This window comes from Sardina pilchardus, chromosome 8 (assembly GCF_963854185.1).
Source record: "Sardina pilchardus chromosome 8, fSarPil1.1, whole genome shotgun sequence".
Taxonomy (NCBI): domain Eukaryota; kingdom Metazoa; phylum Chordata; class Actinopteri; order Clupeiformes; family Clupeidae; genus Sardina; species Sardina pilchardus.
Window position 1 is genome coordinate 14544787 of NC_085001.1, and position 15515 is coordinate 14560301.

The 15515-nt window shown below is 42.0% G+C and overlaps 1 protein-coding gene across 1 annotated transcript; it reads left to right on the forward strand.

Moving 5' to 3' along the window:
* Positions 1-1888: 1888 nt before the first annotated feature.
* On the forward strand, positions 1889-7777 carry LOC134088784 (cilia- and flagella-associated protein 95-like). The gene is made up of 7 exons (XM_062542908.1): positions 1889-1946; positions 2632-2751; positions 3086-3197; positions 3461-3576; positions 3841-3909; positions 5344-5404; positions 7311-7777. The coding sequence occupies exons 2-7, from the start codon at positions 2717-2719 to the stop codon at positions 7509-7511; spliced, it is 594 nt and encodes a 197-aa protein (XP_062398892.1). The 5' UTR covers positions 1889-1946; positions 2632-2716; the 3' UTR covers positions 7512-7777.
* The last annotated feature ends 7738 nt before the right edge of the window (positions 7778-15515 follow it).

The following is a 15515-nucleotide window of genomic DNA, read 5'->3' on the forward strand; positions in this document are numbered from 1 at the left end:
TGTAGAGCAGGCAAGGAAGACTAAACCAATCTCACCCCTTACTCACGGTTTTCATCGATCTGGGGATGTGAATTCATTGAATTGTGATATCTGCACTGGGAGAAAAGCTGGGAAGTCCTGTCTAAAGTGTTTGTTGTCCTACTGTGAAACTCACTGGGAAGGTCACAATGAACTCAATCCAAGAAGAAAGCACTCGGTGATGCCAAGCTGCCCCTTCTAACCTAAACTTGAGCTGGCTCTACACGCACGGATGCAGGAAATAAACAGATGAAGTGATGCAGGAAGATTAGCATGGTAACAGCCGCCTCAGGCATGCAGAAGAGTTCAGATCATACGTCATTCAGTCCTACTTTACTGGATGAACAGAGACACACTCCTGAGCACAGTCATATGAAATCCCAAGTGTGCAATATCATAACGAGAGGAATATATAGGATGGAAAACCCCGTCCTTACATTCATACACATGATCTATATCTTACAATAGCACGTGATCACAGGGTTAATGTCAGTTCATGTCGTAAATATATATTTTATCCAACACCCTTTCCAGTTTCTCTCTGACACACAGGTAGGTCATCATTACTCCCTCATCCCCACCTGCCCAGCCCTACCTGTCCTCCTGAGAGTTCTGATGAAGCGAGACAGAAACAAAACTCAACTCTCACTCTGGTGCTTCTCAGAATGTACACTTTGTTCGTTGGGGCTCAGAAATGGCAAATGTGATTTCTCAGGATGAAGATTCTTTCACATGTCTTGTGTGTCTGGAGCTGCTCAAGGATCCAGTGACTATTCCTTGTGGACATATATATTTTTTGTATGAAGTGCATTAAGGGCTGCTGGGAGGAGGATCAGAGAAGAGTCTGCCCCCTATACAAACACACCTTCACTCCTAGACCTGTCCTCAAAAATCCTCTGATTGCACTTAGAAAGACTAGAATCTAAGCTGCTGCTCACAGTTATGCTAGATTTATTTTCCAGAGAGATTTGATAGGTGTTGTCAGGAGCTATGTCAAGAAGTATTTGGACACTGCTGGGGGGGTTGAGTGGAGTGGGGAGTTGGTTTATATAGTGGTCTCATAAAAGCATCAGCAGGAAAGAAGAGGACAATAAGCTTTGGCTAGGTTTGGTTGTAATGAACTGTCCTGCTGAGACTACAACTCTGGCTCGTCATTCTCCTCTGTCACAGTTATAAGCAAACTAAACTCCCTCCAGTGGACTGCTCCGGAATAGGAGTGTAGCCTACAGTATGTGGATCACGAGGCAAGGGGTGGCCCTCTAGCATCTCTGACAAAATTAATTCACACCACATTCCATCTCACAGGTTGGGTGTTTAGAAATCAGTGAAGCTGCTGTGACTCACATCATATAGCGTACTGTAGGCCTACAGCAGGACAGAAATGTTAAGATCCCAGATAGCCTACAGATACATAGTCATCATCACATTTACACAATCCCATGAAAACATCCCTACATGTTCTAGGAAAGTGTCATCTGGAATATAAGGGGATCTGGGAGCTAAGGAATTATATTACATACGTTTTCAAAATATGTCTTGAACTAGATCACAAGTGGACAGCTGAGACACATTATTTACACCTGTATGCAAGGTGTACAGCCAGAGATGAAGCTAGCTGTGTTTTCGTGATTTGATCCATGTCCATTATAATTCGCATGGTTTGGAAAGCACACTAGCATTAAGTACAAAATATTTGTAGTTGAATGCGTCCACCTCGGCTACTATAGGGGTATGACTGAGTAATCACTTGACTACTATAATATATCTCCACTAGATGGCATCACAACAACTGACCACCAACTCTGATCCGGGACATTTAACCTAGGCGCAACCATGAATGCAACAACCCAACACCAACACCATAGCAACGCAACGCATCATCTCTGCTAGTGTTACCTGTTAAACACCTATGCCAGTTGAATATATAGGTAGGCTGCGTATTTTATTAGCTAGTCTATCAGTGTGGTAATTCATTTTGGGATATTCAAAAGGCGTCTAACTCATCTGTTATTTCTAGGCCTTGGCTTCTTATTTTTCCATGTCGCGGTTTGTAGGCTATGTTTATGATTAGGCTATTATGATTTTGTTAATTGAGTGTATAATATTGTTTCATTTTATTCATGCTACTTCACATGGTATGCTATTTACTGTTGTCACTGTAAGTCGCTTTGCTGGTGGAATGAGTTCCCTCCTCTCCAGCGATAGTTTTGGTCTGGCATGTCTGTTCAGCATGCACTTAGTTATAGGAAGCGTTTCTGATATGATTTGTATATTTTAGGCTATTATGGTATATTATAGTATTTGTTTATCTTAGGCTATAGATTGCATTGACATTATTGTTTATTATTGCTATAGCCTACTCCTTACCAACTAAAACTGTTCACTGTTAATTTAACTGTTATAGCCTATTGTTTTATTTGTGCCACTTTGGACAAAAGTGTTTGCCAAATCCCATAACCATAAAAAAAGTGTATGCTTGCTCAGAAACAGAAAACAATAGAAAATATTGATGTTTTCATCATAATAGGCCTTTTGTTTTTAGAAATACAAAGAACATTACATACTGTAGGCTACCACGTAATTATTATGTTTGTGACAACACATTTCCATCAGTTCTGAGATGACAGTCGTATTATGACATCATTGCCAAAACTTCACTGTGAAACAGGCTTCTGAAGGACATTGCAAAGTTCCAAAGATGTATTACAGCCGACCAACTCTTGTTTCGAACTGGTGAGTAACAGTGGATTTTTATGTGTAGAGTTAACATATCCTAGTGCCCTATACTGCGATGATGGCTACCCCCTTCTGAAATATTCCAGACTTTCTCAATGTCTATGGCAGTGTATGGCATTGGCATGTCTCAGCAGTAAATCTCACTGAAAAAGAGAGATAAAGGCCTATGATCTTAGATACATGTAGTAGGCTGAAATGCTGCACAATTTGTAGGCCCGTGAGACAGTTGGAAAAAAAAATCTTTGGTGTAACCTATGTTGTGTGTTTTATGTTTTAACAATGACATTTGGCTTCTTTAAACAAACATAATTGGTGTGTCTTTCTGTTAAAGGCAGAAAAACAGAGAAGCAGAGCCCAAAGACTATGATTTCACAACATGCCCAGAGGGCAAGAAATATCTCCACAAATCCACATATAAACATTTTGGGACATGCAAATATGCGGTAAGTAAAAACAATGTCGCAGATGTGTGTGTTTGTGTGTGTGTATGTTTGTGTGTGTGGTTGTGTGTAAATCTGCTATTTGATTTGTCATCAGACCCACATTGGTGGATCATGCCTTAGCAGTGTTCTGTATCTGTAACATTTATGTCCTTATGTAGCCTACAGTTATTATGAATTACAGATATATATAAAGTAGTTAAAATGTGTCATCGCTTTTGACAATATCCACAACTTATCCTCAAATGTTATTCTATGCTTAATAGGACTGGAGCACCACGGCAAAAACCCAGATGTCTCAGTATCAGCTAAAGAGCGAGCATGAGACCCACACCAAAGCCATGATGCCAGCAGTGCAGCACCACACTGCAATGATGGACAGGTAAGGGATTACGTTTTATTTAACATGTGGCAAGAGCAACATTGACATAATAATACATTCAATGAGAATGTATAGTTCTCAGATCGATGCATCACTTCGTCAGATAAAGTTTGATTCTGATCTTATTTATTCATCTATTTAGTTAGTTGTATTAGTATAGCACTTAAGTAAATTGATTAGGGTGTGACGCTTGGCCTCAACATGCCAACTGAGAGATATCAGTGTCCTAAATAGTGGCTGCTGTGCTGTGTTTTGTCTGTGCAGCACAACTGGATCAGTGGGAACACAGTGCAATATTGTCTTACCTCGACATCCCCCTGGCCATAACAAAATGTGAGTAGCAGTCATTGTAATAAATATGGCTTATCTATCTCCATCGCTGGATTAGTGAGGCCCTGTCATTGAGATGAATAAAGGCCGGCGCCCACCAGACATGCCGTTCAGCGGTGTGGGCTTGACGCGCAGGATTTTAGAACAGTTTTCTAACCCTGTGCGGCTGCCGTGCGGCAGATGTTTCTAGTGGGCTTTGCTCTGTTAAAAACAATGGAGTTTTAATTGTTTTCTTGTCGTGTCGCATCGCGCCTCGTACGTGTCCAGTGGGCGTCAGGCTTAACACTAAAAACATCACAGAGAACACCTGTTAACATCACACACAGCAACAGAAGATCACACAGGTCACCTGTTAAAACAAACAAAGGTATATCTCTCTCTCTTAGACACACACACACACACACACACACACACACACAAACACAGACACAAACACAAACACAAACACAAACACACACACCCACTAGTGGTGTTTACAGTAAGTGGCGTTGTGAGTAGACGTGTGTTACTACTTCCTGCCAGAGGAGGGAGATGTGTATTTATTTAACTCTTTCAAAACCCTTCAGTTGAAAGCAGAGCACATGCTGCCTTGGTCTATTTATCTGTGAGCCAGTGAGTTAGGATGTTCTCAAGTGTCATTTGTGTGATGTAGTTGTCACATTATTAATCCAACTGTTGCTTAGGTGTTTTAGGTATCTAATTTCCTTTAGATTCCTCATTCACACTATATAATAGCATGTGAAAACAAGCAATTGAGTGGACTTTTTCAGAAGCAAGATCTAATAGTGCATGATGTCAAATGAATTAGTGTTGTAATGGTGTAGTCTCCTCATATATTAGACTGTTTGTGCATTAAGTTGTTTTCTACTACGTCTTGCTTGCTACACACACAGTCCCATGCTGACCAATGCACGGCTATGTTGAGATTAGCATCATTTATGTTACCGCTGTGTGGCCACGCTGTGGTGGACTGTCTTTATCTAAACACCTGCTATGTACTACCGAGAACACTATAAAAGCATGAATTAGGCTTCTTTGGAGCTTACATAAGACATTACGACGTGGAAAAAGTGAGGGCTTCCCGGTGTCAGGAAGTCGCAGCTGGCCCATGTCAGAGGCACTCAAACACTTCTAAGTGTTTCAGGATGGATGCTCTCTCTCAGCGTCCCATCCCAACGTAGCGGTGACCCATGTAGTATGATAGCATTGATCGGCAAAAACAAACAGCTTTCACAAGACACAAAATAAAGTAAATCAAACAAGAACTTGACACGATATTTCTGAATGTGCCCTATGAGTAATTTCGAAAAGAAGTAGATTTTTTAAAGAGTTGAGTCTTTGATGTTTTTAGTGGGATATCCAAAGTAGCACTGGTGTCTCAAAATAAAACAGTTTTACTGATAGTATTTTTTTATTGCATCTTGTCTGCTATGACAGGGACTTTGAGACCACGTACGCGCTGGATTATCCCCCCCCACACAATCTCAAGCAAGAAGTGGTGAGTGTCTTCTCTGTCAACGTATTAGATGCTTGCAGTTTCGTGAGATCTCTGTGGCCTCTGTCAGGCATACAACATATATTATACTAATCCTGCACGTAAGAAATAGTTCACCTGTGAACTCTGGCTGTAAGTATAAGAGATAAACTTATGCTTACAGAAGGTCAACTTAAATAATTGATTTTGCAGGCAAGCCCAGATGAGCCTGACAAATTACTTTATCACTATAGATCACTTGACCCCCGCCCCACAGCATGTGTATATTTCAAACCTGCTCCCAAAGAAATGCAGGGTCTTTACCTAGTAGTGACACAATGAAGTGTAGTCTGAGAGTCTGTCTTAGACGTGTCTCTGGTTATATGATTTTTCACCTGTAAAACTTGTGAGTGATGCCATGGTTGCACTCTGTCATGCCATAATATCTACAAAACAGCCTAATAATGCCATAATATCTACAAAACAGCAGACATACCAGCTGTCCAATTCCAGCGGAGTGTATTTAGGAGGATAGGATATTTTAAAGCAACTCAAAGTATTTAGTGTACCTTAAAGTAACAGCCTGAAATTCATTTGATGCTATACTGAGTTATGACACAGAGAATGGAGTCTCTGACTCTGGCACTGCCCTGTGCCCTGTGCCCTGGAATGCCTGCTATTGCACTGCAACATGTACCACTGTTGCCCTGGAAACATGACCCTTTTCGATGGTTTTAGAAGCACTGGGTAGTGCCCTCGTGCTGAATGGTGTTGAAAAGGGATATAAATACCAATTCTGCCTTCGTGTTACTTTGAACACTTCATTGATTTCCAAGCTTGCATGCTTCCCAGGCAATAGAACAATTAAGCAAAAACATAGGCTGTGTGTAGGTTAAAAGCCAATGCTGCCATGCACAAATCCTCATATACTGTGAATTATGCATTTGTGGCGCTGACCTGCTGAAACCAAATGGGGAGGATTCACCCATATGTCTTTAGAAGGTCATAAGTCTGTCAGAGCTAATGCACTGGTAAGTCCCAGCACACCATATTCATTTGAGTTTGTAAATTTCCTTCCATACTCTGATGCTTACAGTGCTTACGTTTTTTTTTTCTCCTTAATTTTGTACTATCTGTTGAATGTATTTCCAACTTTTTGTCCCCATAACAGCAACCATATGTGCAATATGGGCTGGATATTCCCCCTCAGCGGGACACTCTAGTGTCCGGGATCGAGGGCTTACCTTTGAGCCCTTAGGGGACACCATACGCTTCACGTTAAAACTTTGATTCCTCCATTTTGAGCAGGAAATAAAAGATATGGATTGCAGTGCAATCAGTTCCCTGTGTGTGGGATTTTGTATGCAGAAGGAGAGAGTGGATGTGGGCTGTTGGCTGCCCATTATTATTTTCTTTCAGGGGGCATTTTAGGTCAAGAAAAGCTGCCGTCTGGGCAACTGATGGCCACATGTTTACTGAAGGCGATGGCGTCATTCTCTGTGCTGGCGGTGGCAGGCTAATAAAGCCAATGGGACCCAGGGAAATAATGATCCACATAAGGGCCCTGCTTTGTGCACATTTCAGGCGAGGATGAAAATTGCTCGCTTACTTCACAGCGGCATGAAATACCCGGCTCATGAGCAAACTCAGGCTCTGATCTTAATCCTCACTGCTCTCTGAGTACCAAGAACACCCTGTGCGTGCACATTGGCAGCTCTTTTTTTTTTTTTTTTTTTTTGCTGTTTTAGGCTGTTTTATTTGTTTATTTTTGAGTGTTTCCAGTCTGGATTTGCAATTAGCACATCTCATGAACCGGGACAAAGTGACAGGGCAAGAGGGGAAACTTACAGCAGCGTGCTGGCTCTTTGGACGGGGCCGTTTTGATCTCTGGTATACTAATCTTGCTCTCTGTGTGTTCCCTCCTAAATAGGTGGGGACGGAGGACGCAGATGAGCCGCCGTCCGACTTCCGCAGGCGTCAGTCCGAGTTCACGGACCTGGCAGGCCACAAGCGGCGCGGCCGGAACACTTGGCAGGACGACGTCGGAGTGCAAGGAAGGGTCAGGGTGAGGAGCGAGCACCGGCAGCGCATGCACGGCAACAGCCTCATCTGCCCACACGGCGCTCAGTAATACACGGATGACCTCAGCCTCTTGTTGTTGTGTGTTATTTTCCCTTCTCCGGCGGGTTTGCTGTGGTAATGAAGCAAAGTCTCTCACAACAAAGCTTTGTTGTGAATTCATTAGACTTAAAGTGGATTAATTAAATCATTGATCAAGCAATAACAAACCAAGGAAAGCAAGCATACTAAGTCCCTTGAGACTGGGAGACAAGTCTACTGTTTATTATTCAATCCAACACGTCAATGGCCATGTGTTATCATGCTTATGGGAACGGACATAGCAAGTCAATAAAGCCCTCTTTCACCACACATGTTGCCTTTACATTGCCCCCCCCCCCCAAACCATCTGCTCAGCCTGTGCATCACATGATGGCGCAAATTTAATTTAGTAGCAAGGATCATGTCCCAAATCCTGACATTTAGTGCTTCTTTACTTGCATTTCCTGTCAGCTTAGGACTGTTGACTCTGCAAACTGACCAGCCAGAGAGGGCTGCTTTACATCTGCAGCTATGCTGACAGGGAACCATAGCATTTCCAGAATCTACCTTAGTAATCGCAGGGTACCTCCCCTGACTGGGTTTGGTGGATGGTTGGTCTCTAAGGCTATGTTTCTCCAGGGGTGACATCATTTTCCGACAAGGGCTTTATTTATTGGGTTCTATTCTTTGCTCACTGAATTGCTCATAACACCAGAGAGGAGGGAGCCAGAGAAACCTCAAGTTTGCATGCAGCCTGTGATTGACCCAGTTGCAGAGAATTGCCCTCTTGTATTTTTAGAAGCAAGTGATTGTCAGGAGCATCACACTTTTGGGCCTGCTGTCACAAGTACGATGGTCAACACGGAGCATAGTAGAAAGCACACACATCAGTCAATCAAGCAAAAACAGTCAAATGTTATTTTAAACATGGCACTGTAAATATACACATGTGCGTTTTTGTAGAATGTATCATTCTTAGATAACAGGGGAATTAAATAGGACATTATTCAATACCAAATAGTAACTCACAAATATTTAATACTGGACTGCTTGGACCGTTTCAGCGAAACAAAGGGATTTAGAATGGAAAGTGTTTCATAAACACAGCCAGAAACCACACACTCAAGTTGAGGTTTGGTATAAATCCATTTGGATACAAATGTTTTGGAGATAGCGAAGAGGCCACGTTTGGAATACCAAAGTAAAGTAATAAACACTCGTGCAGTTCACACAATGGCAAAGACAAAATTCTTCACACATTCCACATGCATGTATCCTAGCTACCTCAACAGACAAGTCATTCAGGACGCAGGTCTTTAATATTCATGAGATGTGTTTGCTTTCAGAAAAGAAATGCATATAATAAAAATAATCACAACTAAAACAAGCTTCTGTACACATGCATGGATGGTCCTCCTGCACGTGCAGAAATCCACATCACAGAATTCAAAGCAAGGACAAAACAATATTTGAATAGCTTCTGGCATGCAATGCAAAAAAAAAAATCAGCCGCATGTTGTAGGCTACTCAGTTGATAGGTGGGGGTCTTCCGCTCCATTGAAAGTTATCTAAAACACATTCCCTCTACTGAGTTTCATATGCCATGTCCAAATCCCACAGAAATTACATTGCTGTGGTGGGGAATCTGTGTCTTATTTCACTGACACGGAAACTTAAATTGGCCTGCTGACATGTAGTGTCTTACTGACCAAGGTCATCTCCTTTTAAGCCTTTTAGTAGACACAGCTTACATCTTCACACTGAACAGTTACTAAGACTGGAAAGATTGGTATTGGTATTTGGCCATTTGCCTCTTACTAATGCCATAATTACTCTGGAAGCTGAGGAAAGTGAAGGCTTCGTGGCTTCACACGTCTAAGATTTCTCCTCACAACAAATCCTCACACATGGTTGTATGTATAAACTTGTTTGAATTGTATTTGATTCAATTCCTTATTGCATTGAGTAATTATGGTTGGCAATCATGATCTTGGACACTGAAAGTTATTTAAAAGAGAGAAAATTCTAAAAAAAAATATATTGTGGAAAGACGATGAATAATAATCATTTCTTGGATATTGTCATACATTGTTAAATAATCCAAACTGATGTCTCCTATCAGCAAGTGTTGATCAGCAGACATACAAATATTCAGTGTATAAGAATGATAAAAATCTAGTTTAAAAGAGAGATTACTCTTTTCTTATAGTGGCAATGATTGTGTTCATACAAGTAAAGGAACCTTTAATGGAAACCGCATCAACACAAAGTTGTCAAACAAAAGTTAGTCTGCCAAGAGAGTTTCCATGGCAACATCAAGGTAAAGTCTTACAACCTGGATGGCTTATTTGTGTGATGATGACTCCCACTCTTAAGTGGTGCAGGGAGGTTTATTTATTTATTTTATAATAAAAACTTATGTAACACTTAGCACAGAAGACTTATAATTCTCCCTATACAATTCTCTGAGTACAAGTGCACCAGGAGTAGGCCTTTAAAATAAATGGTGCTTATCTCATCTTGTGTGTGTCTGTGTTTGAGAGAGAGAGAGAGAGAGAGAGAGAGAGAGAGAGAGAGAGAGAGAGAAAGAGAGAGAGAGAGAGAGGGAGGGAGGGCTGTAATATTAGCACTCGCCTAAACCCATCATATGCTATTTCATTCAGGTATATTGATATATTGTTGAATTCTTTGAGTTAACTGTTTATTTAAGCAGAGCAGTTTTATTTATTTGAAACTGCAGCAACTGGATCATTGCAGGGTAACTTATGAAAGACAGATGTTGACCATGAAGCTGACAATCACTTTCAGGATGAAAAACAGAAAAGATTCACAACAGACTACATTTTAGTCTATTATGCAGTGAAGAAATCGAAAGCATTGTTTTGTCTTTACACACACCAGCAAACCTGTTCTCTTCCTTGCAAGTTATTATACCTTGACTTAGATGACTCAATTGACAGCCCCACTGACATCTGCTTGAAATACATTTAAATCTGTGCTTTGTTTCAAAGCAGTGTACGCACAACACAGCAACCATCACTTACTCTCACATGGCTTTCTCTCAACCCTCTTGAGAAGTTGATGTAACCCACTTGTACATCATTTTGACTAGAAGTGGATAGCCAAATGAATATCAGTATAAAATAACCAAAACCAAACTTCCCTTTTCCATTACAAATACTGACTCCTGTCCTCTGCAGTCTGCATTACAGAGCCAATATATGACTAAGAGAACAATCCTGGAGCCCCTTTGACTTCTGCAGTTATGACACCAGTGGTGAATTCGTGAGACTGGGAATTCAAGCCTGAGACAACAGACTTGTCTGGATCTGTTAGCCAGCTGCACTTGACACTCAGCATCCATCAGTCTTTCTCAGGGCCGACGCTAGCCGTGCCTGGTACTGACCTGCCCCATGCCACTGGCCTATGGACGCACTGTGGAGCTCTGTCTGTGTGCGAACACAATAAACAGAGTCTGGCAGACATCTGCAAGACGTTTAAACAGTCGCGGATGGTGCGGCGATGAACTGCTTTGTGACCACTGCGGTCTTTGATTTCCCTCTCTCCGTGCGGTCGATCACAGTGACTCGGTCGTGTTGATTCTGTCACATTGCGTCAGGGCAGGCGTTTGGCCAAGGCATGGAAAAGAGAAGACAGACTGGACATTCAGTATGTGTGCTTCTGTTTACATTCACAGGACAGGAAATGAACCAGTGAAACTGGGTTGAAGAAATGAGTCTCCAATTCACCTCTTGTGATTGGTCTCTTTTGGGGTCATGTGTGTCATTATTTAGTGGAAAAGCTTTCGGAGAAGGAAAGGAAAAAGAAAATTGTGTCAGCATACTCTTCAGTGACCCGTGCGCCACGATTTCCTGTACATACAGAAACCAACCGAGCATCTCTGACCATCCATTTCTTCAGTGTGTCAACCAGCATTCCCAAACCAAGTCCTCTCCCTAAGGTTGTATGTGCTTGTGGAAAAGAACTCCCCTCCAAGCTAAACACATGGTTACACGGGGGCCAGACACGCTGAGCACTTACGGAGAGCTTCCTGAATGAGGGGAAATTTAGTGTTCTGAATCTGCTTTTCCAAGCCTTCCTCTGAGTGAAATAAGAACAGGAGGGAATGATGGAGTGATATAGTGTATTGAGAGGAGACCCACTTTGACTTGACCTGTACAGTATGTATATTTGTATGTATGTGTTAATGCATGTTTATGTATGTGTATGCAGTTTGTATGTGTGTATGTAGTAAGCATGTATATTTTCAGCATCTCATCATCATCTATCTACTGTATCTGTCTGTCTGACTGCCTATATATCTGTCTGTCTGTCTGTCTGTCTATCTATCAATCTGTTCATCTATCCAGTTGCCTGAATATCCAAATATCTATACATCTTTGTCTCAGTAATTGCCTTCCACCCCCACCTCAGCCCGTGGCATCTCTGAGGAACACTTTGAGCTCGTCCTTTTGTGGGCAAGAGTTCTGGACATTAACCCCGGAGGTGGTACAGCTGGGTCACAGATTCCTGCACCAGACACACAATCATATAAACAAGAGATGCAAGAAACCTCTCTACTCCCTGAAGAATAAATCATCCTGCTAAGAACAAAGACAATGGAAATTTGATCGTTTATTGCTTCATTGAAAAACAAGGAAATGTGTTTTTTCAAAGATGTTTAATTGTTCGTTCACATTTCGCTTGCAAATCATTTTTGTATTGTAAGGCAAGGAAAATATGACTCGCTCCTCCACTGTGGTTGTCGGTGTGGCTGTGGAAAGTCATGAAAAGTGGCTGTTATGCTTTAACACTTTGGAAAATTCAATACATTGACACATCCCACAAAGAAACAAAAATCGTTAAACTCAGCACAGACAGAAAAGCACCCTAGGCACCCTGGAGGATTCAGAACATCTTTGGTTTCCAGTCATGGGGCCGAGCTCCGTGCGAGCTCCGCAAAAGATGCCTCTCAACGAGCAGCATTTATTAGGAGGCCAGTGTCCACAAAAGGTATGGAGTGTTGACATTCTTTGACGAGATGAACATCCCTACCTTGGCTCGCGGTCTGGGAGAGGCCCGGGCTGCAGGGTTCTATGTTAGTTAGTTAGACGCAAGGAATTGTCTGAGAACAAGGGTGCACTGTGGCCCCCGGTGCTGGGTGGGGAGATCCTGCACTTCACGATCATCACAACAACGCCAGCCGTGCTATGCCCCCCCACCCCCTGGCATGTTTACATTCACTGATGAGAAGTCAGAGAGGGAAAAAGGACTGATGGCCAAAGTGAGGTCCATTAGGGGAAGATTTCTTCTCGCTTTCTGCAGCACCAAATGGGGCCCAAATGTGTCCATGTGTTTGTGCCGGAAAAAGCCTCAAAGGTCACCAAATCCATACATGAGGCTTAACCCCTGGCTAAGCCTTCCCCTCCCAAAACCTCAGTTTCACAGCAGTCGTCCGCAATAATGCTACAGTTTTTCTGAGTGACTTTGGTCCATTTCTCAGCATTAACGGGTTCAAATCTGTTTGTTCAACCTCCACATAATGCTTCTTTTTCTCCTTCTGTTTGTGCATGCATTTGCACAACAGCTACTGTAGATAGATAGGCTATACTGTATGTATAGCCAGTTGGTATGATAGCTGTGCAGTATGTAGCCTAGTTTTTTTCAGTCTCTTTAGTGCATTGCTGAAAATAAGAGCATTTCTCAAAACAATTGGTGCCAACTGCACCTCACACTGCAATTTCCCATTCTTTGGAACATTTGGAGGATTCATGCAAAAATGGCATGATGTATAGTTTTTGTAGATTAGATACAATTGTATTGTTATTGTGCAAAGTACAGAGACAAAAAAATGCAGTTATAGCGTCTGACCAGAAGTGCAAAAAAGCAATGGGAACGTATAGACAGATAGGCCTAGTGCAGCGTAAACACTAAATGACATATAGTGCAGTGTGGACACTGGATTGGCTGGATAGGCTATATGTAAAGCCAGTTGGTACGATAGCTTTGCAATATGTAACCTACTAGTTTTTCTCAGTCACTCAGCAGTGCATTGCTGAAGATAAGAGCATTTCTCAAAACAATTGGTGCAAAGTAACTGCACGCACCTCACACTGCATTACCAGCAAAAGCTTGCAACTTGCTCAAAATAAGTTCATATCAAAAACAAATACTTGCCAGTCAACACATCAGTGCCATCAGAGTGTCAATGTTATGAATAAGACAAATGAATAAGGCAAAAATGCACAAAATGATTGTCAGTCTCACTATACAGTACACACCTCTAAACGTCAGCAAAACCCACTGACAAGTGTTAATACACAGAAGGACGTGCGCCAGCACCTTTTAGCTCCCAGCTGAGGTGCCACAAGTTGCGGTTTAGGTGTGGACAGGTGCAGGGCAAACACAACTCAGTACATCTTCAGTTTAGTTGTGCCCTCCAAAATCTACGGTAGATATCTATTCATTGTGCAATAACTCATGCCTGCAAATTAAACCAGTTAACCATATTCTTCATTAGTTTAAGTTGAATAGCGTTTTGGAATGTTTGGTCAATTATTTCATATTCAGTTGACTGAACGGCCAAAAATAACTGCAAAATCTCATAGGTCACCAAGCCAGAGTGGACATGCAGGGTATAAAGGAATAAGGGGAAAAAAATACAGTAACAGAGAATGTGTTCAGTCAAAATATCACCGTTGTGCTTCACAAGACAAAATCTAACATCAAAATCATCCACAGTGATATGATTCATGAACCACTGCATCCTTCTCCCCTTACTTTCAAACATTAGAATCTCTGGCTCAGCACTTTGCTGGTTTTTAATCCTCACAGAGCGCTCCTTCAAGTGTCTCCTGGCTAGGACAACTGTCCGCATCTCATTATCTCACCACAAGAGTGCCCCAGGGCTCAGTGTTGGGGCCACTTCTCTTTGCTGCTTACTCCATCTCGCTGGGTCTGATTATCTGCTCGCACGGCCTCTCATATCACTGTGCAGATGACGCACAGCTCTGATCATTCCAACTTGACCACCCCCTAGGTCCATAGCACAGATCTCAGAATGTCTCAGGCGCACACCACCTTCAGCTGAACCTTCCAATGACTGCTGGTCTTCCCAACCAAACCAATAATACATCATGACATTAACATCAGAATCCTCCCTGTCTCTTGCCCCTACCAGGGTCACGAGAAACTTATGATCCATAACCAACTAACCTTCTCTGATCATGTTGCTTTGGTTACTCAGTCGTGCCATTCCTCTACGACACAACACAAATCAGGCTGTATCAATATAATGCCTTACAAGGATACAGGCCATGGTCATCTCGTGACTTGACTACTAACGCCCCTCTAATGGGCCTCCCAGATTATCCAGAACGTAGTAGCTCGTGAGGTGAACGCTACCACCGGACTACTGGACTCATCCATGCGCTTACGGCAATCCAAACTTCTCTTGTAGTTCCTCGTTTCAAATAGTACTCCTACTACCGGATGCTTTATCTAGCACTTACCAGGACCTTCTTCTCTGTCCTGACTATCCCTCTTCTTCCTCCCGTGGCTTTGCTTGAACTGTTATTCTTTTCTATGTGAGTAGTACTGAATGCTGCACTAATAATATCCTAATGGCACTGTACCTTTAGGCCTACCTTGATAGTTGTTGGATAAAAGCATCAGCTAAATGACTAAATGTGAATATAAATGTAAATTTGATGCCCAGTACTTATGCAACATTAGATGGTTTGTGAGACTCAAAAGTTTAGAGTATTTCTAAGGAATTGGGATTGCACTGCATTTCAAAGGCATGACTTGTTGACAAAAGCTGGTTCTTAACAGTTTAAAGCTGTTATAAAGTTGATAGTCAAAACACTCAAGTCATTATTTATATCAAGTTATACAGAAAAGTTGTTTTGATAACTTTAAAGGGTTTTTCCAAATTCCTGCAAAGCTGCTGTACTCACTTGTTTTCAAATACAAAATAAGTCACAAGCTAACCAACTAAAATTATTCTTTATCAAGCCCACACTGCTGAGCGCCG